General features: G+C 41.4%; 1 protein-coding gene across 1 annotated transcript in view; it reads left to right on the top strand.

The window, feature by feature from the left end:
• The window catches only part of LOC309847255 (uncharacterized protein), a gene marked incomplete at its 3' end in the record, with an annotated part of 311,749 nt that overhangs the window by 40,050 nt on the left and 244,634 nt on the right, over positions 1 to 27,065 (top strand). The window contains exons 2-3 of the mRNA XM_082697197.1: positions 9,292 to 9,410; positions 12,047 to 12,131. Coding sequence (XP_082553323.1) covers positions 9,357 to 9,410; positions 12,047 to 12,131 — 139 coding nt within the window. The 5' untranslated portion in view covers positions 9,292 to 9,356. The remainder of the gene's footprint in view (positions 1 to 9,291; positions 9,411 to 12,046; positions 12,132 to 27,065) is intronic.

Below are 27,065 nucleotides of genomic sequence, written 5' to 3'. Positions count from 1 at the left end.
TTTGGAAGACAATTTGCCCTTTTAAGACGTCACATCCATCTCACAAAATTTATTGATTCAGTCAGTAAATATGCTTTGAGGGCTTACTAGGTCCCAGACATTCTATGAGGGGTTAATTCCCAGAAAGGAAAAGATATATTTCTGCTCTCAAGGAATTCATAGTGTAATACGAAGAAGAGACAAATAAATAAGCAATCACAAATGCATGTAGTTGGTTGTATAATTTGAGCTGTTAGGGGTTATATGGGCAAACACTGGGGCAACACAGAAATCCAATCTTAAGAAAAAATAGGCTTCTAGATGAAGGTGACAAAATAAAAGATGAGAAAATGTTTAGGTGAAAGAGGTGAGAAATAATATTTCACCCAGATAGAAAAATGTGTGCTTTTCTGGAGACTGTACCAATTGGAGCAACACTTAAAGTAACCATCGTAAACTAGTATAATAACCGCAATAGCATTTCCACTTGTTTTTCTTCATTAATTTTTCTACTTTCAAACCCATTCTAGACAGAGCAGCCTGTGATCCTTAAAAAATTTAAACTATAGCACAGTAACTCAGAAAACTGTATAAAGAGATACACTCAAAAATACTATTAAAAATGAAATTAGGGGACACCTGGGTGGCTCAGTCAGTTAAGCATCTGTCTTCTGCTCATGTGATGATCCCAGCATCCTGGGATCAATTCCCACATTGGGCTCCCCCCAAGTGAGGAGCCTGCTTCTCCCTCAGCCTGCCACTTCTCCCTGCTTATTTTTCCTCTCTTTCTGACAAATAAATAACATCTTTAAAAACTTAAGGTAAAATTCTAAAAATTGTTCAAGTTATTCCAGAAAGGAAATAGAAACACAGGAATAAGAAACAGAGTAAATAAACAAATAAAACTTTAAAAATGGTACATGTAAACTCTAACAATTGAATAACTGCCTTAAATGTAAATGGTCTAAATACAGTAATTAAAAGACAGAGATTGGCAAAATAGATGAACTATTCATATTAAATACCAAAAATACAGCATGAAATGAAATGAAATGAATGAATATGAATGAGTACAACAAAAATTGATAAATCTGAACTTAGCAAAATTAAAAACTTTTATTCTATCTACAACTCAGTTAAGGCGGATTAAGAGACAAGGTATAAAGTAGGAGAAAATACTTACAAATTGCATATCTGACATAGATTCCGCATCTGGGATATAGAAAGAACCCTTCAAAACTCAATAGTTAAAACAGTCCCCAAACAATATAGTTGGAAAATGAGCAAATATATGAATAGACATTTCACTGAAGAGGATATATGGATGGGCAATAAGCACATGAAAACACATCCAACATCATTAGCTGTTAGGAGAGTGCAAAATAAAACCACAATGAGTAACCACTGCAAACTATAAAATTTAAAAATAGTGACAACACCAGATTCCTGCAAGGATTTACAGAAACTGGATGACTCATACATTTCTGGTACGAATGTAAAGTGGTACAGCCATTTTACCAAAAACAGTTTGTCAGTTTCTTTTAAGTCTAAAAGTTTACTCCTCTGTGACTAGCAATTGCATTTTTCCCAGAAAAATGTATGCTTAGACTCAAAAACACTTGCATGTGAATACTCACAGCAGCATTATTTGCAATAGTCAAAGACTAGAAGGAACTCTCATGTCCTTCATAAGTAAACGTTTCAACAAACTGTGGTACATCCATACTGCATACTACTACTCAGCAATAAAAAGGAATGAAGTACTGATGCACAAAACACATGAATGAATCTCTAGAGAATTATACTGAGTGAAACAAGCCCATCCTCAAAAATTATATGCTTCATGATTTCATTTATAAAGCATTATTTAAATTGAAAAATTATAGAAATAGTGAACAGATTAGTGATTGTCACAGGAGAATACTGAGAAGGAGAACAAGAGGGAGGTAGGTGTGGTTGTAGAGGGCAACTATAAAGGATCCTGTGGTAATGGGCTTGTCATATATCTTGACAGTGCGGATCATACTTGACCCTCCTTAGGCAGTGAAATTCCATGGAACTCATACCATAGGCTGAGAGAAAATTTTTCAAAAGACTAACATAAAAGACTATTCTCTAAAATTTCCCCCAAAACTCTTGAAGCTCAACAATAAGAAAATCAACAACCTTATTTAAAAATACACAAAATAGACCTCTATCTATTAAAGAAATTGAATCAATAACTAATAATCTTCCAAAACAGAAAGCACCAGGCCCAGAGGGGTGCATTGGTGACTTTTACATTGGTGCATTTATATATTTAAGGGAGACATTTTATCGATTCTCTACAACCTCTTTCAAAGAATGGAAGCAGAAGGAATAATCCCTATATCATTCTATGAGGCCAGCATTACTCTAATAACAAAACCAGACAAAAGACATCATAGGAAAACTACAAACCAGTATCTTTTGTAAATACAGATACAAAAAAAAAATCACAAATTGAATCCAACAATATATAAAAAGAACTACACACTGCAAGCAGGTAGGATTTATCTCAGATATGCAAGGCTGATTCAACATTTGAAAATCAGGTCATGTGACCTAGCACACCAACAGGCTAAAAAAGAAAAATGTATAATCCTATCAGTAGTTGCAGAAAAAGCATTTGACAAATCCAATACCCATTCATGATAAAAACTTGGCAAACTAGCAATGGAGGAAAATATCTTAAACTTGATAAAGATTACCCACAAAAATTTTGCAGCCAGCATCCTATTTAATGGTGAGAAACTGGAAGCATTCCCACTAATCAGGTGGAAGACAAAGATGTCGCTTCTCACCACACCTTTTCAACATTGTACTGGAAATCCTTGCTAATGCAATAAGATAAGAAAAGGATAAAGAATGCATACAGATTGAGAATGGAGAAATAAAACTGTCTTTGCTAACAGATGACATTACTGTGTAGAGAATCTGAAAGAACTGATGAAAAAACCTTGAAAATAAAAAGTGATATAGCAAGGCTATAGAGTACAAGATTAATATATAAAAGGCAGTTGTTTTCCTCTATAGCAGCAATGAATAAGTGGTATTTGAATTTAAAAACACAGTATGTTAGTCAACAAAAAATGAAATACTTAGGGGTAAATCTATCAAAACATGTACAAGATCTATATGAGGAAAACAAAAAACTTTTGATGAAAGAAATCAAAGGCAAACTAAATCAGTGGAGAGATATTCCATATTCATTAATAGGAAGACTAAGTATTATCAAGATGTCAGTTCTTTGCAACTTGATCTATAGATTCAGTACAATCTCCACCAAAATTCCAGCAAGTTATTTTGTGGATATTATCAAACTGATTTTAAAGTATATGTAGAAAGACAAAAGTCCCAGAATAGCCAACACAGTATGGAAGAAGAACAGATTTGGAGGACTGACACTACCCAACTTTTTATAAAGCTGCAGTAACCCAGGCAGTGTGATACTTATGCAAGAAGAGACAAAAGATTCATGGAATAGAATAGAGCCCACAAGTAGACCCACGTAAATATGGCCAAGTAATCTTTCACAAAGGAGCAAAGACAATACAGTAAAGATATTTTTCTCAACAAATGATGTAGGACAATGGGACATCCGCATGTAAAAAATAATGATGATGATTCTAGATACAGACCTTATACCCTTCATAAAATTTAACTCAAATTGGATCACAGACGTAAACGGAAAATTCAAAACTGTAAAACTCCTGGAAGATAATAGAGGAGAAAACCTCAACAACCTTTGCTATGGTGATGACTCTTTGAGAACACAAGCCACAGACTGGGACAAAATATTTGCAAAAGACAGATCTGATAAAGGAGTGTTGCTTGAAAGAAATTGTTGCCCAATAAGAAAACAAACAACCTGATTAAAAAATGGTCTAAACACCTTAACTGACATCTCACCTAAGAAGATACACAGATGGCAAATAAGCGCACGATAAAGAGCCTCCACATCATATGTCATGAGGGAAATGCAAATTAAAAGCAATGAGATACCACCATACATCTCTTAAAATGGTTGAAATCCAGAATACTGACAACACCAAATGCTTGCAAGGATATGGAGCAACAAACTCTTAACTCATTCTAGTGGTGGAATACAGTCACGATGGAAGATGGTTTAGCAGATTTTTTTTTTAATAAAACAAAATTTACATTTATAATCCAGCAATCACATTCCTCTGCATTTCCCCAAAGGAGTTGAAAACCGTGTCCACACAAAAACCTGCACTCAGACTTTTATGGCAGTGTTACTTTATTCAAGTGCCAAAATGTGGAAACGACCCAGATGTTCCTCAGTGGAATAGATAAATAAACCACCGTCTATGGAGTCCAGGGAACATTACGTAGTGCTAGAAAGAAATGAGTTGTCGAGCCATGAAAAGACATGGATGAAATTTAAATGCATATTACTTAGGGATAGAAGCCAATCAGAAAAAGATACTTACTGTATGATTCCAACTATATGACATTCTGGAAAAGGCAAAAAGGAGAGAGTAAAAGGATCTGAGGTTGCCAGGGGTTGGAAAGAAAGAGGGAGGATGGGCAGAGCAGAGAGAATGTTTAGGTAGAAAAACTACTCCTATGATACTAGGATGGAGATGTGTCATAGTACATTTGTCAAGACCCATGGACTATGGAACACCAGGAATGAACCCTCATATGAATGATGGACTTTCTGATGGGTCAGTGCAGTTTCATAGATGATTAACAAACATAGCACTATTGTACATGAGGTTCATGGTAGAAGGGGTGTGAGTATGTGGGTTCAGGGGACACATGGGAACATTCTGTACTTCCTGCTCTGTTTTTTCTGTTTACCTGAAACTGGTCTAAAAAAGAGTCTTTTTTGAGACAACTATCATATGATCTCCCTGATATGAGGAAGTGGTGATGCAACATGGGGGCTTAAGTGGGTAGGAGAAGAATCAATGAGACAAGATGGGATTGGGAGGGAGATAAACCATAAGTGACTCTTAATCTCACAAAACAAACTGAGGGTTGCTGGGGGGAGGGGGGTTGGGAGAAAGGGGGTGGGGTTATGGACATTGGGGAGGGTATGTGCTTTGGTGAGTGCTGTGAAGTATGTAAACCTGACGATTCACAGACCTGTACCCCTGGGGATAAAAATATATGTTTATAAAAAATAAAAAATTAAAAATAAGATAAAAATAAAAAATAAATAAAATAAAAATAAAAAATTAAAAAAAAAAAGAGTCTTTTGAAAATGTCATTAAACCGGGGTGCCTGGGTGGCTCAGTGGGTTAAGCCTCTGCCTTCGGCTCAGGTCATGATCCCAGGGGCTGGGATGGAGTCCTGCATCGGGCTCTCTGCTCAGCAGGGAGCCTGCTTCTCCTCATCTCTCTCTCTGTCTGTCTCTCTGCCGACTTGTGATCTCTCTCTCTGTCAAATAAATAAATAAAATCTTTTTTTTTTTTTAAAAGAAAATGTCCTTAAACTAAATACACAAGTACATATACAATGCGAGAAATCTGAGTAAGATCGGGGCACTGCGTCACTTTCAGTATCTTGGTGGTTATATTGTACGTAGTTTTGCAAGATATTACCATTGGGGGAAACTGGGCAAAGGGTACACAGGATCTATTTTATTCTTCACAACTGCCTGGGAATCTATAATTATCTCAAAATATGAAAGTTTAATTAAAGGAAAATGTACACTAGATCAAGTCTCCATCTTCCTTAAAAGCATTTGACTTCCATCCCACCTAGAATAAACACATTCTTTCTAGATTTTATATGGTTCTGTAAGGTGTGTGCCCCGTCAGCCTTTCTAACCATCTCCACCTCTATCGCTCCTTCTGTAGGCTTCAGCAGTGGCTTTCTTCCTGTTCCTTTGATAGGTCAGGCCATTTACCAAGACATTCTGCTTGTTCCTTCTGCCTTGGAACCTTCTGCAGGTCACCTGTGTATCTGCCTCAGGCATGCCCAACCTGTCAGATGTCCCCATTTCAGAATGTGTCCCAGATCATTCTATGGAACATGGTCTACTCAGGTACTGCCTTCACATTTACCTTTAATGCTACTCACCATTAACAGCCTTCTCTAACTTGACTTGCCCTTTCCCCTTTACACATCTACTTCTGCAGAATGCAGAGTGCACGAGTGCAGAGTTGTTTGTCTGTCTTGTTTCCTCCCGTGCCCGAGTGCCCAGTTCAGTACCCAACGCCTAGGAGGTGCTCAGTGAATAAATGCTAAATGAGTGAATTTTTATAAAAAATGCATGAATGTCGCTAAGACGATCCCCATTAAAATGAGGAGGAAATGAACAGACGGAAGAGCTCTAGCTTAGGACCTTGACCATGCCAGAGTTTGAATCGCAATTTCACTGAGAACTAATAGTTCTAAAAGAAGGAAAACATTTTGCTTGGTGGGAACCAAAGTCAATTTCCCAGTTTTTCTGAACATATGTAGAGGGGAGTCTGAGAAGTAATTAACTACAGCTTCCCGACTGAGATGCAGACTCTGTGTCTGAGAGGGAAATCCGTGGATTATCAGGGCAGATAAGGGCCTGTGCTCTCCTGAGAAGAAGAACCAAGGTCAAGAAGAATTACAAAGCATAAAACATTACAACAATTACAAAACATAAAAGAAAGAGAAAATGCCCGACTCATGGACAAAATGGGTTTACTCCCCATGGCAGCACACTGATCTGACTTCTTCCGGTAAGAGCTGTTTGGAAGCGAAGCTCAAAGAACCGGGCCTGGGTTTGCTCCCGTCACCTCTTAGACTGCAAAGCCCCTGGACATGTGCTACTGTCCACAGGCCCCTGGCTGGGCTAGTGGTGTTTTCTTGTTTGTTTGTTTGTTTTCCCATTCTCTGCTGTCTCAGTCAGTTAGGGTTGTTATAAGATGACACCATGGACCGGGTGGCTTATACAACATAAATTTATTTCTCTCAGTTCTGTAACCGAGGAAGTCTGGGGATGGAGTTCTGATGAACCTCCTCTTGGTTATGCCCTCAGGGGATGGAGAGAGAATGACAGTGCATCTCTTCTCATGAGGGCACGAATCTCAGCATAAGGGCTTCACCCTCATGATCCAATCACCTTCCAAAGGCCCATCTCCGGATACCATCACATTGGCGATTAGGGGTTCAACATATGAATTTGGGGTGACACATGTGTGACATATGTGTAAGAAATGAACAAACAGGAAGCTTTTGTTAGAAACCTCATATTATCCCAGTGATGGGATGGTTGACCTCCAGAAAGCCCAGGGTTCAGGACGCATTTCTTACTGACAGGGACACATCCAGCACTCCCTGCTTAAAGAGCAGGGTTTAAAATGTTTTGTTGTTATTGGCTTCTTGTAAGATTAAGATTAAGCAATAGTTTGTGTGTGTGTGTGTGTGTCTGTAGTTTTTATTTCTATTTTTATTTTGTTGTTTACTTTTGTTTTTGTTTTACGTTTTACTTATTTTAGAGAGGGAGAGTGCGGGGGGAGACGCAGAGAGAGTCTTAAGCAGACTCTGCTGCTGAGCTGAGATTGACACGGGCTCAGTCTCACAACCCTGACTTCGAGGCCTGAGCCAAAGCCAAGAGTCAGACACTTAACGGACTGTGCCACCCAGGTGCCCAGATTTAGCAGTATTTTGAAAGACTTGTGCTGCTCTAAAAAGAAAGTTTGAAAGCTGCTCTACCACACTCCTGATTTTCCTCCTTTCTTTCATAGTATAATGGCTACACCTTTCAATTCTCTTTTTGGACACCCCTCACGATCCAGATTGCCAACGGTCAGTTTGCCCCAGGGTGGCCCTCATGTTCCCCTGCTGACTCCCTTGGTGTCCTACCCAGTTGCTTGACTTTAAATGCCATCTGCGCGCTGATAGCTCAAAAACATTTATCGTTAGCCTTGACATTGCCTCTGAACCTCAGACTTACCTAGTTGGCAGCCTATATGGTTTTTCCCCTTGAATGTGTGCTAGACATCTCAAGAGTGACCTACCATCCATCCTGAACCCATATGCTTGACTTCCTTCCATCACTGTATCCTTTGGCAAGTCCTGAATCTGCTCAGTCTTTAAAACCTGCCCCATCATTTCTCACCACCTGGTTAGCTGGCACCCTCGTCTCTGTGATTTCCTGCAACAACATTCCGTTTCCTTTACTTCTACTCCTGGCTCTCTACAGTCTCCTCAGAGAAGCTAGAGAAATCCCTTCCAGATAGAAATCAGATCAGAACATTCCCTTGCACAGAATTCCTGAGTGACTTCTTAACACAGTGACTTCTTAGCGCAGTGAATAAAAACCCAAGTGCTTCCTGTGGCCACGAGGCCCTGACCCTTCTCCCGCCACCCTCCTGTGGCTGACTGCTCCAGCCGCCCAGTCTCCCCTCTGCCCTCATTCACACCAAGCATGCTGCTCCTCATATCCATGCATCCCAAGACTCTGTTCTGAGGGTTAGACATTAAGGAGGAAGAGTAGATATATCCGATACACAGATACTTCTGATATCCACATCGTCATTCATTTACTCTCATGATGAAGCAATTTATGGGGAAAAAAAGTGTATATATAGATATACATGTACATACTGGTAGATAACGATACTTTATGGGTATAGGGCAACAATTTTATAAGGCAAATAGAGTCTCTATTAATTTCTTGAATTAGAAATCATTTTTAAAAGTCTTTCTTGCCATCCATTTCTCATACTGTGGACATTCCTCCATAAACAAAAGAGTGGGAATGCCCCCTGACAGGGCAACAGGTTGTTTCTATTAAGTCACCAATAGGTCTAATTTGTTTACGTTGCCTTCTTTGGCCATTAACATTGCTCTGTTGGGCTGCTTTTTACAATCCACCCGTCCCCACCTTCACACACATACACACATGCACACACACGGACCTTCACACTAAACACATACTCCAGCTAATTTCCTTTTGCAAGCCATTGCCTGGACAAGTATCATGGACACCTGTTCACGTCCAATGCTAATGGAAGCCATGGTCTTCCCATGAATCAGTGACATAGTAATGGAAGCCCAGCAAAACCATTCCTGGAGTCTTGAAACTGTACGCTATCTAACATATTAAGTAAATCCTTGGAAAAGAGAACACTTGGTATTGGCAAAACCTACCCATTCCTGAAAATTAGTGCCGAGAACCTAGCATGCCATTGAACTTGACGAGGCCTGACTGCTAGGACCAGGTTCACCAGATTCTTTCTGCAGTAAAAGCAGCAGCACAAAGGGACGTGTGAACAGGGGTCGCCAGACTCTGGCCTTGCCATCTGTTTCATGCCGTCTTCTTTTTAATTCTTCCAGAGTTTAGCTCAGTGGCCACCTCCTGTAGGCAGATTTTCTCCATTTCTTCTGACCTCCGTGGAGACATGACAGTCGGCCTGGGCCCTGGAAGCAGGGGGCCGGGAAACGACATTCTACAGGTATGTGATCCTTACCTCCATGATGACAGGGACTGACCTGCCTCATCTTCCCCTTTTACAGTTGGCTATCCTGCAGGACTCGTGTTCAAATTTTAAAAAGTTTTAAAAAATATATCTCACCTGGGGAACTTGTAGAAAATGCTCATGCCTAGGCCCAGCCTCCAGGGATTGGGACTTGCTTGGTGGAGGGTGAACTTGGGTAGAGGCCCCACGTTGCAGCAAGAGATAAACCTCTTGGTTACGGAGCATGTTTTGCCACCCAAGAATTGTTTTCTCCTATTAAAAAAAAACCAAACAGGACTGACAATATTTCCCTGGATTGTTATGCATTGGGTGAGATCACATTCGTCCCATTTGGAACCCCTGTCCCCTTAGGCATTTGCTTAACCCCTCGGAGTCCTAGAGTCTAGAATCCTAGAGTCCTATAGTCTCTATTGTAAGATGGATTTTTTTTTTTAACCCCTGGTGGGGGAAGGGGCAGAGAGAGAGAGAGAGAGAGAGAGAGAGAGAGAGAGTGTCCCAAGCAGACTCCCCATCGTGCGTGGAGCTCGATGCACAGGGCTCGGTCTCACAACCTTGAGTTCATGACCTGAGCAGCTATCAGCTTAAGTGGCTGACCCACCCAGGGGCTTCTGGGGGTTTAAATAAGTAACAACACCTGGGTTTGTTGGGAGAAATAGACGAGGGAGTGTGAGACGAGTCCTCAGTCTCCGGCTTGGAATCTAGGCACTCGGTGAGCTTCTGGCCGTGGTGTGCGCCGCCTGGCACAGTGAGTACAGGCTCCATGGTGGGCCCTAAGAAAATGTTCATCCTTTCTTCTCTTTCCCTTGCGCCAGTTGCTGTGTTCTGTCCCTATTTCCTATCCTTACAAGCCAGGCCTTTGGTACGTAGTAAGGAAGACTGATATGTCTTAAAGTCCTGTTTTGAATTCTGTCCCTTATTTAATTATGGTGACATAAAGAGGATACGGTGTGTGTACGTGTGTCCTCAGGAGTTCAGGTGTGGAGTTAAGGAATTGTTCTGTTTCTAACTGCTGAGGAGAAACACGGAGGGGCAGACCTGTAGCATTGGGATTTAAGCAAGGGGCAATGCGGGGCCCCTGGGAGGAGTTGAAAAACTTCTAAGGGACTGGGTGCTTGGGGGGGGGGCACAGTCAGTTAAGCGTCAGACTCTTGGTTTCAGCTCAGGTCATGATCCCAGGGTCATGGGAGCCAGCTCTGGGTCATGGGCGCCAGCCCTGCGTCCTGGGGCTCTGTGCTCAGCAGGAGCCTGCTTAAGCTTCTCTCTCTTTCTCTCTCTCCCTCCAGTTCATGCACCAATGTGTTCTCTCTCTGTCTAAAAACTAAACAAAAACAAAAGACAAAAAACTTCTAGGGGACCTTGTTATTCTGAGCGTGCTCCTCGGGAATATGGGTATTTCCTGGGAGCGTGACGTCAGACCGCCTCCCAGACCTGCCGGGTCAGAACCTGCCCTTCAACAAGGTTCCCAGGTGATCCCTGTGCACGGTCGGGTGTGAGAAGTGCTCTGAGAAGGCGATGAGATGATGGCTGACCGCTGAGGCCGCCCGCGGAGCGGGTTTACAGGGGTTTCCTCTCTTGCCCTCTGCACCGCGCCGGCCGTCCACAGCCCAGTCTGACGACTCAGTGCCTGAGACCACACTGCCGAGTTGTCAGGCCCGAGTCTGTGCCTGAAACCGCACTCAGTCCCTGCTGGGCGCCTGGCCCCAGTACTGCGGGCACCCAGATGCCCTGCTTCCTCGCGCGCGGTGCCTTGACTTCCCGCATCTCGCCCAGCCCGTTTTCCAGGCTCCCATCTTGACCTTCTGACTCATGGCGGGGGCCCTTGTCAGAATCTCTGTCCTTCCCACCTCGGGATCAGACACGGTGATGCTCTTTTACTTCTGACCACTGGTCTCCTCCCCTTCCCCCCCACCCCCGGCCGGCTTTCCTCCTGTGTTCCCACTCTGGAACCCAGCCCTCCCAGGCTCAGCCCGAGGGCGAGGGCTTCTGGAACTCTGCTGTGTAAGGAAATCCGGTCCAGGAGGCAGATTCCGGGGCATCTCCGGGGGCTGCTGGGACCCTCTCTGCAGCCGTCTGATCTTCATGTTGGCTCCTGAGCGCTACACAGCTCTCTGGAAACACCTTTCTAGATGAGGTCCAGGGAGGGAGGAGGAGGCTGGGACCAGACGACACGCAGCTCAGAAAGCGAATACTCCAAGCGGCCACTGCCGACTCCCCATGTTCTGTCCACACGCCCGCTTTGGACTGGCCTGCAAGTTCTGGCCTTTCTCCTGAACTATCTTTTTATGCCCGACGAAACTGGTTAACCAGAAGATACTCTCTGCTGCTTTGCAAACCACAGTGATGTTGGAAATAAAACTCCGTAAAAGCTGCCCCTGCCATCTACATCAATCGGTCATTGACTGAGCGGCCTCTGGAGGAGCCCATCAAGCCGCCCTCACTTGTTTTCCTACAGATAGGATATTTTGGTTTATTGGAGCGCCTGTTGTTTGACGTTTTAAATTATACACGTATTTTTTTTTATCCTAGTCATTTCTGAAGCAAAACTGACTTCCCTGGTAATTAGATTTTTCCCACAACGGCAATTTCACTGCTTCTTTTCATTTTACTACAAGATGCCTGTGGATTACGATGCTGGTGTCAGTTCTCACCCACCCACATCCCTTCAAGGTAGCGGAAAAGGGTGTCGACATTTCCAAGGTGAGCCCAGATAACGTGTAGTTACCCCAATTTCATATTTGGAGGCGTGTATTGTATTACCTACGGATATAGACCAGCTCCGTACATGTTTTGGATTTATTTTAGAGGCTACTAAATTTGGGAGCTCTGTATGCAAAGATACAACCTTGAGTTGGCTACGTTCTATTATGACATAGTCTTCAGTGGAGCTTAAGTATACTATTAGTAAGATTATTTTGGGTTTTAAATAGTATTTTATATTCCCCAAAGTCCACTTCAGAAGAAATTTGGCTGGAACAAATGATAGTCTATGAGACTGGCAAATTCAGGAAAAGATGGTCTGTGACCCCAATGCAATTGGAAGTTCATCGGATGTGCTGGACTGACTTGCCCTCTCCTGCTTGATAAAGGAACTACTCCCATCCTGTGCGCTCTCCTGCACTTTGCCACCACTCACATATCACCTCTTGGGCGGATCCTTCATCAAGCCCCTAATGTGGCATTTCTCAAATTGCCAGTTTTAGTTCTTTAGTAAGTCAAGAAAGCAATTTACTGAGTTTTATACAGCCCTTTTTTTTTTTTTTAAATGAATAGATCAGAGTGACTCCCAGGCAGAAAGGATAAGTATTGTTTTGTGAAATATTTATTTCAGTGAGGGGTGTGTGTGTGTGTGTGTGTGTGTAATTACATGGTAATGTGCATTATATTGCCTTTTGGGGGTTGTTGCAAAAAAAAGTTTGAAATGCATAAATGGACCTAATATTGGTTCCTTCCGAAAATGATTCTATGCTCTGGATATTAAGGATCTTTGTCTTTCAAGAAGCTAGAGTCTTGAGGTTGCTCCTAAGCTAATGGCCATCTTGAGGACACCCACACGCAGTGCACACCCACCTCCCACATAAGTGCTTGAGTATCTTGCCTTCATGGGCCTCTGAGCCTGGTTCTACCCTCCATCATGTTGGGGGTGTGTGTGTAAAGAAATCACGTCCTTTCCTTGACTTCTAGCCATTGGGATAGGTGGAAAAATGTGAAGTGTAGTGAAAAAGAATCTGAAGAGAACAATTACCTTGAAAACAAATATTTAACGTTGTCAGAGACTGCTGTAAAAAGACTTCAGGTCCAGGTGGTATTACAATCAGGAGCTTTCACGCCTTGAAAGAATAAATATTTCTCTCTTTATAAATGATTCTATGATACAGGAAAAGAGAAAACTTTCCAATCGACTTTATTTTTTATTTATTTATTTATTTATTTTCAATAGACTTTATAATGTGAACATATCCTGGAAACCAAAGACAGGTCAAAAAATGACAACAGAAAAACCCCAACATATCAGTTGTACCTGTTACCATAGGCAGAAACTTCCAAAATTAAATGCTAGCAAATAGAATTTATCAGTTTATTTTTTTAAAAGATTTTATTTACTTATTTGAGAGAAAGAGTGAGAGCATGAAAGAGGAGGAGGTCAGAGGGAGAAGCAGACTCCCCATGGAACTGGGAACCCGATGTGGGACTCGATCCTGGGACTCTGGGATCGTGACCTGAGCTGAAGGCAGTTGCTTAACCAACTGAGCCGCCCTGGCACCCAAATAGAATTTATCAGTTTATTGAAAGAATAAATTCATGACAGTGTGATCCCATAGTTGGAGAATATACAAATGATTCCACATAAATAAATCTATTAATATTACCCATCACATTAGTAAGATAAAGGAGAAACATGGAGGGGACAGGGTTTTTCTTTTATTGATTTGTAGAAGTTCTTTACATATTTTGGTACAAATTCTTAGTCAGTTAATGTGTTGCAAATATCTTCCACCAGTGTGTGGCTTGTCTTCATGCTGATGGTGTCTTTGGATGTCTCATTACCTTTCTCAACTCTCTTAATAATTTTAATAATGTTTGTAGATATTTTTGTATTTTATGTAACAACTCTGTTACCTATGAATAATAAGAGTTGCCTTTACTTTGAATCTTCTAACTTCTATCACTTTTTCGGGCTAGGATGTTCATGCTATTTTGAATAAAAGTAGTGATGGTGAAAATTCTCATCTCATCCTGGTTTTACATAAAACATGTCTTAGATTTTACCATTGGATATGATATCTATTTAGATTTTATAGATATCCTTTCTTAAGGTTAAGAAAACTGTGTTTTTTTTTTCTCATTGTGAAAATTCATCACTGTTCTTACATCTTTTGAGTTAGCCACACGATTTCTTCCCTTTAATCTTCGAATCTGGCAGATTGCCCTATTAGATTTTCTTTTTTTTTTTTTTTTTAAAGATTTTATTTATTTATTTGACAGAGAGATCACAAGTAGTCGGAGAGGCAGGCAGAGAGAGAGAGAGGGAAGCAGGCTCCCCGCTGAGCAGAGAGTCCGATGTGGGACTCGATCCCAGGACCCTGAGATCATGACCTGAGCCGAAGGCAGCGGCTTAACCCACTGAGCCACCCAGGCGCCCGACCCTATTAGATTTTCTAATGCGGCACCAGTCTTGATTTTGCTGAATAAATCTAAATAAGTAATACTTAGGATTGGAGTTTGCTAATATTTTTTAGGATATTTTCATATATGTTGGTGAGTGAAGCTAGCTGTCCTTATCATTTTTAGGCCTCTCGGGTTTTATTTTATATTTTATTTTGAGAGTGAATGAGTGTACACTCAGGTGGAGGGGAGGGGTGAGAAGAGAGAGAGAGAAGGAGAAGCAGGCTTCCTGCTGAGCAAGGAGTCCAATGCTGGGCTCAATCCCAGAAGCTTAACTGACTGAGCCACCCGGATGCCCCAGACTTCTCAGATTTTAGCATTAGTTTCTATTAGCTGGCCCAAATTTGTTGGAAAGTATTTTCTATTTTTCTGAAAAAGTTTGTTAGATTTTAACGATCTATTCTTTGAGTGCAGGTAGAATTTCCTTATAAAATCATTCAAGTCTATTTTCTTTGTGGAAGGATTTTTAACCACTAGGTCAATTTTTAAAATATTTATAGAGCCATTCAGATCTCCTAGTTCTTCTGATCTATCTTGATAATTTATATTTTTCTAGAAATCTGTATATTTGACCTAAGTTTTCCAATTTATTGGCATAAAATGTCTCAAGAAGATTCTTATTTTAAATGTTACATTTTTATTTATAAGTCTTTATTATTCTGAATCTTTTTTTTTAACCTATCCTTATTCAGTACATGTCTAAATTCTCCCATGTATTCATTGAGTTCTTTGCTCATCATTCTTCAGGATTTCAGATTTTTCTTCTGAGATCATTTTCTTTCTCCTCAAGTTCATCCTTTAGAAATCCCTTTAGTGAATTAAAGGACAAACCCTTTCTGTTTTAGTTGCTCTGAAAATACCTTTATCTCATCTCATTTCCTAACTAATGATTTCAGCAGATGTAGAAGTCCAGGTCTCAGCATTTCAAAGATACTATGTCACTTTCTTCCCTTCTGCTCTTGCTGTGGGAGGCTGGGTAATGGTGTCCCAAAGATGCCCATGTTCTACTTCCTGGAACCTGTGAATATGGTACCTTTCATTGTAAAAGGTAGTTTATAGATGGGATTAAATTAAGGATCTTGAGATGGAGAGATGATCCTAGATTATTGATGAACCCCATGCAATCCCAAGGGCCATATAAGAGCTAGGCGTGTATGTCAAAGTCAATAGTAGGATGTGTGGTAACAGAGGAGAGGCTGGGCTGCAGCAGCCACAAGTTGACAGCTCTAGAAGCCAGAAAGGGGGGGTTAAGGTTCCCTAGAATCTCTAAAGGGAACCTCCGCTGTTGACATCTTGAGTTTAGTCCCCTGGTACTCATTTTGGACTTCTGACCATCAGAATTGTAAGAAAATTAATGTGTGGGGGGTTTTAGACACCACATTAGCAGTGATATGTTACTGTAGCAGTAGGACACTAAAGCAGTTGCTTTTGAGGAAACTGGTCTCAGTCTGATCATAGTTCTATCACTGGTCACTTGTTTTTTCTCTCTGGTTCCCCAACTTTTTTTTTAAGATTTCATCTTTTTTTTTTTTAATTTGACAGAGAGAGAGAGGGGGCACAAGTTGGCAGAGAGGCAGGAAGAGAGAGAGGAGGAAGCAGGCTCCCCACTGGGCAGACAGCCCAATGTGGAGCTCGAACCCAGGACCCTGAGATTATGACCTGAGCTGAAGGCAGAGGCTTAATGCACTGAGCCACCCAGGCACCCCATGGCTTCCCAACTTCTAAAGTTTGGAACTTTTCTTTGGTACTCTGCAAGTTTATTTTGATGTCTAAGTGTGGATACCTTTATTTATCCTATTTGAATTTCCTAGCTGGTGTCTCTCTGATCATTGCTGGAAAATTCTAATTTATTGCCTCTTTTCATGTCATCTCTCCTGCATTCTCTCTCTTTTCTCCCCCTGGGACTCCATTAACATTTGCAGATCTTTTCTGTCTGTCCTCTATGTCTGTTAACCTCTCTTTCATGTTCCATGTCTCTGATTCCATTTGCCAGATCCCCTGTCATTCTCACGTGTATTTTCCAGATTGCCTCTTTAGCTGTGTCCAATTTTCTCCTTCTTCCTCCCATTGACTTTTTAAAGCAAATTGCTATATTTACATTTCTCAACGTTCTGTTTGGTTTTTCAAACATATGGTCAGTTTTCATAGTCTAATGTTTTTTCATCGTTCTTTCAACATGCTCATTTATTTCTGTAAACATTTAGAACATACTGGTTTTATATTGTCTGTTCCATGGTCTACAGCTTTTACAGACCTAATAATGTGCTTTGTTGTTTCTCCTGACTCTTAGTCATGGCTTTAGTTCCTTCCTGGGTTCAATAAATTGGTGAGCTCCTGTGCCTTGGGTCTTTTATCCACAGAAATTCTTTTAGATATGTGTATAGTGTGTTTCTCTAGAGGGAATTTGCATTTGCTTCTGCTAGGCACCCTGAAGAATTTTCAACCAGGAAAAGCTTTAAACTAAATTTTAGCTTAAAATTTTATATGACACAGTACATATTCAAGCCCCAAATCTCTGTGTTGTGTGGGTTTGAAGTTAGGGATTTTAATGGGAGGCTTTCTTTTCTTCACTTCTCTCTCTGCTCTGTCCAAGGTCAAGCCAGGGACATGTCACTGCTATCTCCTTTGGCATGGTAGCTTTTTTTTCTAGGTCATCTACTGATCCAGTCAGATTTCTGATGACATATGTGTGAGGGGATTCCAGTCAGACCTCCCACATTGCTCAGGCCCTGGGCTTTGCTGCAGTCCTGCCAATCCATTAAAATGAGGACCTAAGCCACCAGGGACTGGCAGATATCTTGAGGGCAAAACAGACTCTAGTACTTGCTTATTAGTTCCTGGGTTTTCACTTCTTGTCATTTCTAACCTCTGAGATTCCTTTATTTTCCTGGCAGTTCATGTATACATTAAGAAATATGTCATCAATATTTTATGCAGCATCTTTCAGTGTGAGGTTTCTCAAAATCGCTAACGCTATGTTTTTATAAAGTTCCTTGAATTAGTTAGCTGTATCTGTGTAATCAATTATCCTAATACTTCGTGTCTTGAGGCAACCCTCTGTTTCTCACAGGTTCTGTGGGTTAGGAATCTGTCTGCAGCCTTTCTTTCAGAAGCCTTCAGCAAAGATCTTGAGCAGAGCTGGAGTCCTTTTGAGGTTCAACCAGGGAAGAGTCTGCTTCCAAGCTCACTCATGTGCTTCTTGGCAGGTCACAGGACATTTATGTCCTGGCTCACTCACATGGCAGTTGAGAAGGCTCACATCCTTGCTGGCTATTGATTAGAGACATTATTTCCTTGCCACTCAGTTCTTACCACAGAGCTACTCACAACATGGGAACTTGCTTCTCCCTGAGTGACGGCTCTGAAAGGAGGAGAGACACAGTAAAGACAGTATGAGCAAGTGAGCAACATGGAAGTTTCATCTGTGTGTGACCTCCTCTCAGAAATGACATCCCATGACTTGCCATCTTCTGTCCATTAGAGGAAAGTGATTATTTCCAGCCCATTCTCAAGGGAAGATGATTACACAAAAGTGTGAATACCAGAAGGCAAAGGTTTTTTGGAGCCGTTTTAAAGGCTGCCTACTTTGCTTCTATAAATCATTTTTAAAAAATGAGAAAGTGGAAAAAAAGACAACATATATAGGGCATTTTTTTTCAGAGAAGAGATTTTAACATCTGATAGATACAACAAAATCATATGCTTTCTCTAATAATCAAAGAAATACTACTTAAAACAGCAGCTGGTAATTTTTACCTTTCAGATTGACAAATTTCTTTTTAATATCATTGAGTGTAGATGAGAATATATAGAAAAGAGCAATCCTATGCAATGCTATTGGGAGTATAAACTAGAATCTGCTTTGTAGTTTAATTTGGGAACATGTTAATATGCTTAAAAATCTATATATCCTTTAAAATCTATGTTAAAATATATTTTCTGGGGTTCTTGTCTGGGTTAGTTGTTGGAACATGCAATTCTTTGTCTTGGGGTGGTAAGTTGGAGCCCCATGTTGGGTGTAGAGATTGTTTAAAAATAAAATCTTAAAAAAATATATTTTCCAACAATTTTACAATGAGACTCATCTCAAGGAAAAATCATAAAAGCATGAAAATATTTATATAAAATATGCGCCTCTTTATGGTAAACCCATTGCGAATTAACATCTAAAAGAAGTCATTGGTGAAAGTACACCTTACGCTAATAAGAGAAAACTATGCCACTGTTAAAAATAATATTATAGGGGAGCCTGGTGGCGCAGTTGTTTAAGTGTCCAACTCTTGGTTTTGGCTCAGGTCATGATCTCAGAATCATGAGATCCAGCCCCGTGTCTAGTTCTGTGCTCAATGCAGAGTCTGTTGGAGATTCTCTCCCTTTTCCTTTGTCCCTTCCTTCATGCACATTCTCTCTCTCTCTCTCTCTCTCATAAATAAATCTCTAAAAAATAATAATATTACAGAACCACATACATTAACATAGGAAAATGTACCCAACATAATATTAGCAAGTGAAACAATGTATATTGTGTGATCCACTTTTATTAAATATAATGTTCAATATATGTAATGTTCATATACATATATGTAGAAAAAATTACCAAGTTTAGCTAATACAGTTAATGGGGTCATCTCGCGGTAATGAAATTACAGTTGACTTGTTATTTTCTTAAATAATACATTAAACATCTATTACCATTATTTTAAACAAAAAAATGTTCTTCTAAAATAAAAAAGGCATGATCCAAGCAACCTCTTATTAAGACATAATTTACCAATTATTTAGTACATTTTTCCCAATTTTTTGTTAAAAGTTCAGAAAACAATATCTGTCAGAAGATTGAAGTTAAATATGTTACACGGGTATTTATTTTGCATGCAGGACTCTTGCCATTAAGAATTCCCACTCTTGACCCACAGATAATTATGCAGTTAATCAGTTTTTCACACTGGAGCCCCATTACCAAACAAATAATTAAAATAATCAAACTTCGTATAACACAATGTGCAAAGCAATTTCTACATCACCAATTTGTTTATCCATCACCTTCTTTCTGTGAGATGGGTATCCCAATTATGATTCATTTTTAAAATAAGGAAACTGAGACTCAGTGAGACCAAACATTGCTAAGGACATGTTTATTAGCCAGTGCAAGGGCTGGATTTGAAGATGCTGCACCACTGACCACAGGCCACTGATGTCTGTTCAGCCCCCAGGGCTTGTTTGTGTCTTAGCCAAGCTGTGGGGCTCCACAAATTACAGGCAGCAGAGAGAGAAGGAAGCAGAATGTTGTACTGCCCTTGAGTAGTTTTAAGACCTGCAGGTGCTCTTCTCTCCTGCCAGGGAGTCTTGCCAATCAGTGTCCAGCCCACACCATGCTTCACAGTATACAAGCTGAGATGCTCCCGTGGTTCCCTCGTTGGCTGAGCTGTGTTCCAGTCCCAGAGTGATTTCCACTGCTGCACTTTCTATGGTGTCAGAGTCTTGGCTGGCTGGCTTCTTGAAATGGAAGAACTCCCCTTAGTTCTGAACACTCTGGGAAGTTCAAACCTCTTCCTTTGCACCGGTAATGGGAGTGAAGGATCTTTTGTGCTTGCCAGATTACATAGCATCACAGATGAAAATGCAAAATTGTCCTCCTAGGAAAATGTAGAATGTGCCCTCATAGCCCAGTTGTTGGACTGCAAGAAGGAGCCCGGGGAATGGCAGTTAGAACCCTCCACACGGCAATCGCAGAAGTTTGCATTAGAAGCATTGAATTTAGTTATTGCTTTAATTTCTATTTGATTTCCACTTTTAATATCTATGCCATTTTATGGATATTAGCATGAAGTTCTATTTTCGTAGTTAGGTTGTGCAACATTTGTGATTTGCTTGCATTTTCAAAATGCCAAAGCTCTGCTTTCAGAAACAAAATGCTGCCTGTCCTTAAAAAACAAACTGCCTAAAGAAGAAAAACTTCAGGCCAGAATTGGAATCATCCAAGACTTTGATCTAAAATGTGATCTTATTAACTTTAGTCAATGCAGTTAGCTAACATATTAATTATCCTTAGTACATTCCATTTATGCTCTGATCTCCATTTGAGATCATATACCTATTAATAATATAATTATTACTACTTCAAAATGTACTCCTAGCTCAGTGCTTGTATTAATTGTTACAAGTTAACAGTCAAGGGGGAAAGTCAGGGGGAGAAGTCAGTCCATTGTTAGGGCAGCTGTGCCAGAGGGGAAAAAGAAGTGAAATATGAATCAGGTGACTGAGTGGGAATAATCAGGATCCCTGCGCTCTGACCTATTGTGTGATTTTGGATAAATCACTCAGGCTCCCTGGAAAATATGGCTTATGATGGTCATAGAGTTGGAGGATCAAACAGGATAATTCACATAATGATTTCAGCTCATATTTATTGAAAACTCACTAGGCCTGGCACTGTTCTAAGTCCTTTAGGTTAACATTTTATCTAATTGTCACCGCATTGTCTTTTAGTGAGTACTTTTATTATCATCATAATTCTCAACTTATAATCAACTTATAATCCTTAGCCAAGGAGACTAAGCCTCAGAATGGACTGAATAATTTCCTAGAGTTGCAGAGCTAGTAACAAGGGCAAGATTCAGGCGTTTGGTTCCAGTGCTCACGCCCTTAGCCACCGGGCCCCGGGGACATACTGTCTCTCAAATAAAATCTGTGAGTTTTAGCTTACAGTGGAGCAGAGTCAAAATATGTCAATAAAATGTGGTGATTAGAAACCACTTTGAAGAACTATAGTAAAAGGTAAATGAGATTTACATAGGAAATTATATGGCACAGACAAGCTTCTCAATATATGCAAAGCATCAGTTTTTGTAGGACAGAGGAAGCGAGAGATGGGGGAAGAGAGAGACCAAGGGGTACATCACGGGATGGTAGTGAGGGACTTGGGGCCACCGTGGGCTTCAGAGGAGGCGACTTAAAGACTCTGTGGGGAAAGAAAAAAAAAAAAAAAGATTTCTGTGGAATGCCTTTTTGCTAGTCCATTCTGGGGCTTTAACGATGAGGAGCGCAGATTCTAGCCATTCATCAAAAATACCTTCTCTGACATGGAGTCACCCCTGCAGGCAGGATTTCGTAGCAGGAAAGACTCTTGCACTAGTAGGAGAGACAAAGGAAAATGCTTAGTCACGTTTCACTGCTGAGAGGGGAGAGCCCTTGGAGAGAAGGCTAGCGGGAAAGAAGGGAGTAGCTGAGCATCACGGTTAAGACAAAGGGCACTGGATTCAAACTGGCCTCGATTCTCTCTCCAGCTCTGCCACTCAAGTCATCTCATTTACACTCACCAAGCTGCTGTTTATCTGGAAATGGGTACAATATTGTTACTACCCTGTAGGATTGCTGCAAAGATTAAAGAGAATATTGCTTGTAAAGTGCTTAGCACTGTGGCCAAGTTGGAAGTCAGTAAGTGTTAGGGTGTATTATGCTCATTATTATAGTGATGCAATGAAGGCTCTGAGCTAAACATTGCACATTATCTACATGTGATAGACACACAGCAGGTCCCCGCTGCCTGCTTGTTGTTACTAGAAAAGTCACGATTAGAAAAATAGTGAATATCACTAACTAGTTGTGATGTTTGGGTTCTATTCCCTGTTCTGCTGTGTGACCTTAGAGAAGTCATTTCACACTTTGGGTCTTGTTTTCTCTCTATGCAATATGGGGTAGTTGGGCTCCATTAGTAGCTCCTGAACGTGGGTAGGTGGATCTGTGCTTGCTTATCCCCAGACTTCTGCGGGTCCCTGCTGGGAACGTCTCTATAAGATGATGCTTCCCAACACTGTTAGCTTGGAGCAGAGAGCACAGAGTATCTCGCTGATGGGGAGTATAGAAACAGATGGTGGTCAAGAGATGTAACCTGTGGAGTCAGGCCAGTGGTGAGACGCTCAGATAGAAGCAAAAAAAAAAAAAAAAAAAGGAAGGAAGCTCTGAAAAGGGGGCCAGAAACATTTGTCTTCCCTTTTAACAAATGCATATGGATCAGTAACTACAGCTCAGACACCACCTTAGGCCCTGGACTTGAATGGTCAGCAGTGGGTTGAATGCGTGTCCTTCCTGCTAAAACATGTCCGTGTCCTAATGCCTGGGACGAAGATGGAAAATCAGCGCCAGGAGAGGGGTGGTGTTCTAATAAATACCTAAAAATGTGGATGTGGCTTTGGAGTCTGGCAGGGGGCCGATGCTGGGAGAGTTTGCAGATGTTTGTAGAAAAGCACCGTAAATGGTGATTCTCCTGAGGGCTTAGGAGAAGAGGGGAGCCTCAGAGAAACCCCTAGTCTTAGCAGAGAATCCCAAAGGCATCCTGAGCAGGACGTTGGTAGAAATGTGGATGGTAAAGGTCATGGTGTTGAGGGCTCAGATGGAAATGAGGACTGTTATGGCGGACACTGGAGAAGTGGGCTCCCTGTTACAATGCAACATAGAGGCTGGCCGAGTTGTGTTCATATCCTCTTGTTTTGAGCAACGGAACTTGATACTGGCCTGAAGAAATGTCAAACCAAAGTACTAAGGGAGCAGCCTGGCGTTTCTTGAATGCTTATGGTAAAATGCTAGAAGAGAAAAACGATTGAAAAGGGAAATTGTTAATCATAAGACAAACAGAAGTTGAAAATTTTCAGCTTATCCATGTGGAAAGAAATAAGAATGTGTGCTTAGGAAAGGATGCAGGTATGGCCCAGTGACTTTCTGTGATTAGTCAGCCATCTAAACAGAAGCCAGGCCAGCCAGAAACCTGATTCCAAAAGGCATTTTGAAGAACCTAGGGTTACCCTCCCTACCACAGCCTGAAAGTGCAAGGGCCTGCTGGGCGGAATGATTTAGGAGCTGCCTCACATCACCAACTTGCCTATTCACTTTCCGGTACCACACTCAACAGCTGTTCCATATTCTATTCTATGGGGACCAGGTACCATGCTGGCCTGGTGGCTGTCCCTCTGGAAGGCACAGGTGGCAGCATCAGCGTGGCGCCTTCCCTGCAGATGGACACAGTTGCAAGAGCTGGTGGCGGGGGGGGGCACCTGCAGAGAGAGTAGGGCAGTGCCTAGGAGAACAGTGGGATGAGGCTGTCCTGGAACTCCAGCTCTGGAGAGCCACAGACCCAGAAAGGACTTCAACCCATGAGACATGCAGAATGAGCTGTGCCCAGCAGAGCCGGGGGTGGGCCATACAATGCTATGGAAGGAAGAACCCCTTCCCCATAGTGGGACTTGATGTTTTGGACTTGCTAAAGACCCTTTCTTTTTCCCCTCTGTCTCCCTTTTGGTGTGGACATACTTACCCTATGCCGGACTCAGTTGTATTTTGGAAGCACAGAACTTGTTCGATTTCCCAGTTCACAGCTGGAGAGCACTCTGCCCCAGGGGCTAAACCTACCTCCAGTCTAACCTACGCCTGTTTCAGATGATACTCAGATGACGCTTTGCGCTGGGCCTTCTGAGTTGATGTTGGAACAAGTTAAAACCTTTGTGGTCTGTCAGAAGGGAATGCATGTGTTCCGCATATGAAGAGAACACGCATGTTGGGGGCCAGGGGTGGAATGCTATGTCTCCCTATCCCGCAGATGTTTATGTCGCAATTCTAACGCTGAAAGATGATGGTATTAGGTGGAACCTTTAGGTCCTGCTTAGGTCGTGAGGCTGAAACCTTCATGAATGGGATCAGTGTTTACAAAGGACACCGCAGAGAGCAACCTGCTCCTTGCCCCATGTGAGGACAAGAAAGCAGTTTCAGTGGCTGCAGGAAAGTTAAACAGGAAGTTGCACATAGTACTGTGGCAGAATGGGGCTTAGAGAGAGAAAAGCACAGCAATCAGGAGGGGCGCCAGTGATGCGGGATGGGATAGGAGAAGAACATGGGTGTTCTGAGACTCCTGGCCAAGAACAACCTACTTAGATGAAGAATCAGGAAGATTTTCCACTGGAGGTTGAGCATGGACAGATGACACCCCCTATTTTTGTGCTCTTGCCTCTGTGTATTTATAGCCCATGAGGGGCATGGTCCTGATGTTCCCGAATCTCCCCTCCTCCACCAGGAAGGTGTGGAGCTGCCTGGCCTCTGTCTGGGCTTGGACTCGGAGTCTGCCGGTCAAGACTGACGAAGCAGAGCACTGTGAGTGATGGCACGCACCGGAAACGCGGCCATGTCTGTGCGAGACAACCCCGCAGCTTCCAGCAACCAGGTCTGCCTCCTACCAGCCCCAACACATGCTGATTCCGCAGCGCACTGTTCATTAGGGCATCCCTTGGCATTTCTGAGACAGAGAGACAAATCAGCAGATTAAGAGACCCAGTTTAAATTCCAGGGAGTTTACCATGAAAAAGCCACTGGCCTAAAGATAAATTCCATTACCTTTGGTGGGGGTGCATATGTAAGGGTGAAATAGGGGCTTCTTCTTGTGATTTTTACACTTTCTGGCACTGCAATTTTTCTCCTTTTAAAGCATTATTCTTAAGGACATCCGTGCACATTGACAAACTAGACAGGAAGCAGGGGGAATATGAATATCTGTAAATACCAAGTCAGACATTTTTTAAGGATGTCATTTATTCTCTAAAGTGTGTAAGAATTACTTTAAAGCCATTAGTGCCTGGAATTCTCTAAAGGTAGAGACACATTTTAAAAACACACTTTTCCTATCAGACTTTAATAATGTTAGAGGCAAATCCTTTTTTCAGTAAGGAAAAAAATATATATATTGCTTTTGACCTGACAAACCATAACGTCTGCCTGTAAGCTTTTCATCAGGATCTCAAACACATCTTGAGGTGCTCAGCCATAATTACTCTGATCAGAAATTTTAAGAAAAAATAGGTGATGTTGACTTGGGTCCTATAGATTCTCTATTTGGGGATAAGTCAGACCTTGAACAACTGACTTCTGATTGACTTCTGTTTGACTTCTGATTATTGTATATTTTGACATGATTCTTCTGCATTCCCTTTGCCATCCCGGGAATCAGAGGCAAAGAGTGATTCTTTCTTCTTCTACCCATCCTCAAATTATGTATCAAGCATCTTTGTAAGGCAGTGTACCTTGTAAAGCACTGTGGATGATATAAAACAAGGACAAAATCTCAAGGATCCAGTCGAAGCTTTTAAACAAATCATAAAAATCTGCCAGCCTTTAAGAGTAAACTTCTGTTTACAAAAGAATGATTTAATAAGAAACATAATCATGGGCAACTCCATTCACATTTTATTTCCAGGATTTTTCATAAGCTTCCCTCCTCTCCTGGTGCTTCCCTTCCCATTTATTTTCAGGGCAAGTTGGCAGCAGTCCTGGACTCACACCTTGCCCTCTAACTACTTCCTGGAAACTATTTTTACCAGCTTTACAAGCTGCACTCTTTGTATGCTCTCTGAGAAGTTCCAGCTTGATGGCAATTGATTCTAACTGTGGATGGGAAAATGGGTTTGGAAGGACGAGAACCCTTTCTGGAATGCCACGTTTGCCAGTTTTGGGAACTGGTCTGACAGGAAGTTACACTTGCCTGAAATGATGTAGTCTCTCTCTCTCTCTCTCTCTCCATCCCTACTTACAAGAAGAATGAAGAGCTTTCTCAGAAAACTCCCCCCCCCCCCAACCATTTTATACTTGAAATTTAAGAGTGATTTTGATTCTTGGTGCCAAGAATGGGGAAGGAAAAAAGCCAGACAGTGGAGGAAACAAATGAGAGCAAAAAGGAGAGAAGGAACAACATTGTGCAGACACCGTGTGTTCTCAGCCTCTTGTCCCAGTGACATATTTGCTCATTCATTTGAACATGTACCTGGAATTAATATTAGTCCCTGCAGACAAAGGAATGATCCCTGAAAGGTTTCAGGCATTTATTTCACCTTCCCATAGTTTGACTTGTAGAATAAATAGAAAATAACTTTCAGACCAAGCAATGTGTTGGAGGTGACAATTTTGTGATGCCTGTAAATCTGAGCTCTCTCCTAACCACTCTGTGGGAAACACTAGTCTTGTCAGCACGCAACCTTGAGATGATAATTAAAGGACACTTCCAGTGCTCTGTTGGTATGTTGAAGCATTTGAAAATATGTGACATTGCAATTTGATCACGGAAATGAAGACAAATTATAATTACTCTGATACAGGTTTGCTCTGTCTCAAAGAATACCTGAGGATTTAAATGAATAATCCATGGGAAGCTCTTAGAATAGTCTGGCACATAGTTGGTGTTCCATAATATCAGCCATCATTAACATTATTACCTAGACTTTCTCTTCCTGTCAGGAATGTTATTTTGCTTTAGAAACTACATGTTTATAGGTATTAGAAGAAGCTGGAAAAACAAGTTGAATTTAAAAGAAATCTAAATGGTCACATGGTCCCAGGGAACAAAAGTGTTTTGTCTCGCCCACACTGGATGTTGAAGTTTGCACATTCTCTATTCTCGCTTCCAAACCATATTCAGAGAAATGACTATTAATT

The sequence above is a fragment of the Mustela nivalis genome (genome assembly GCF_964662115.1).
Source record: "Mustela nivalis genome assembly, chromosome: 13".
In the NCBI taxonomy this organism is placed as follows: Eukaryota; Metazoa; Chordata; class Mammalia; order Carnivora; family Mustelidae; genus Mustela; species Mustela nivalis.
This window is presented reverse-complemented; position numbering and strand designations above follow the sequence as displayed.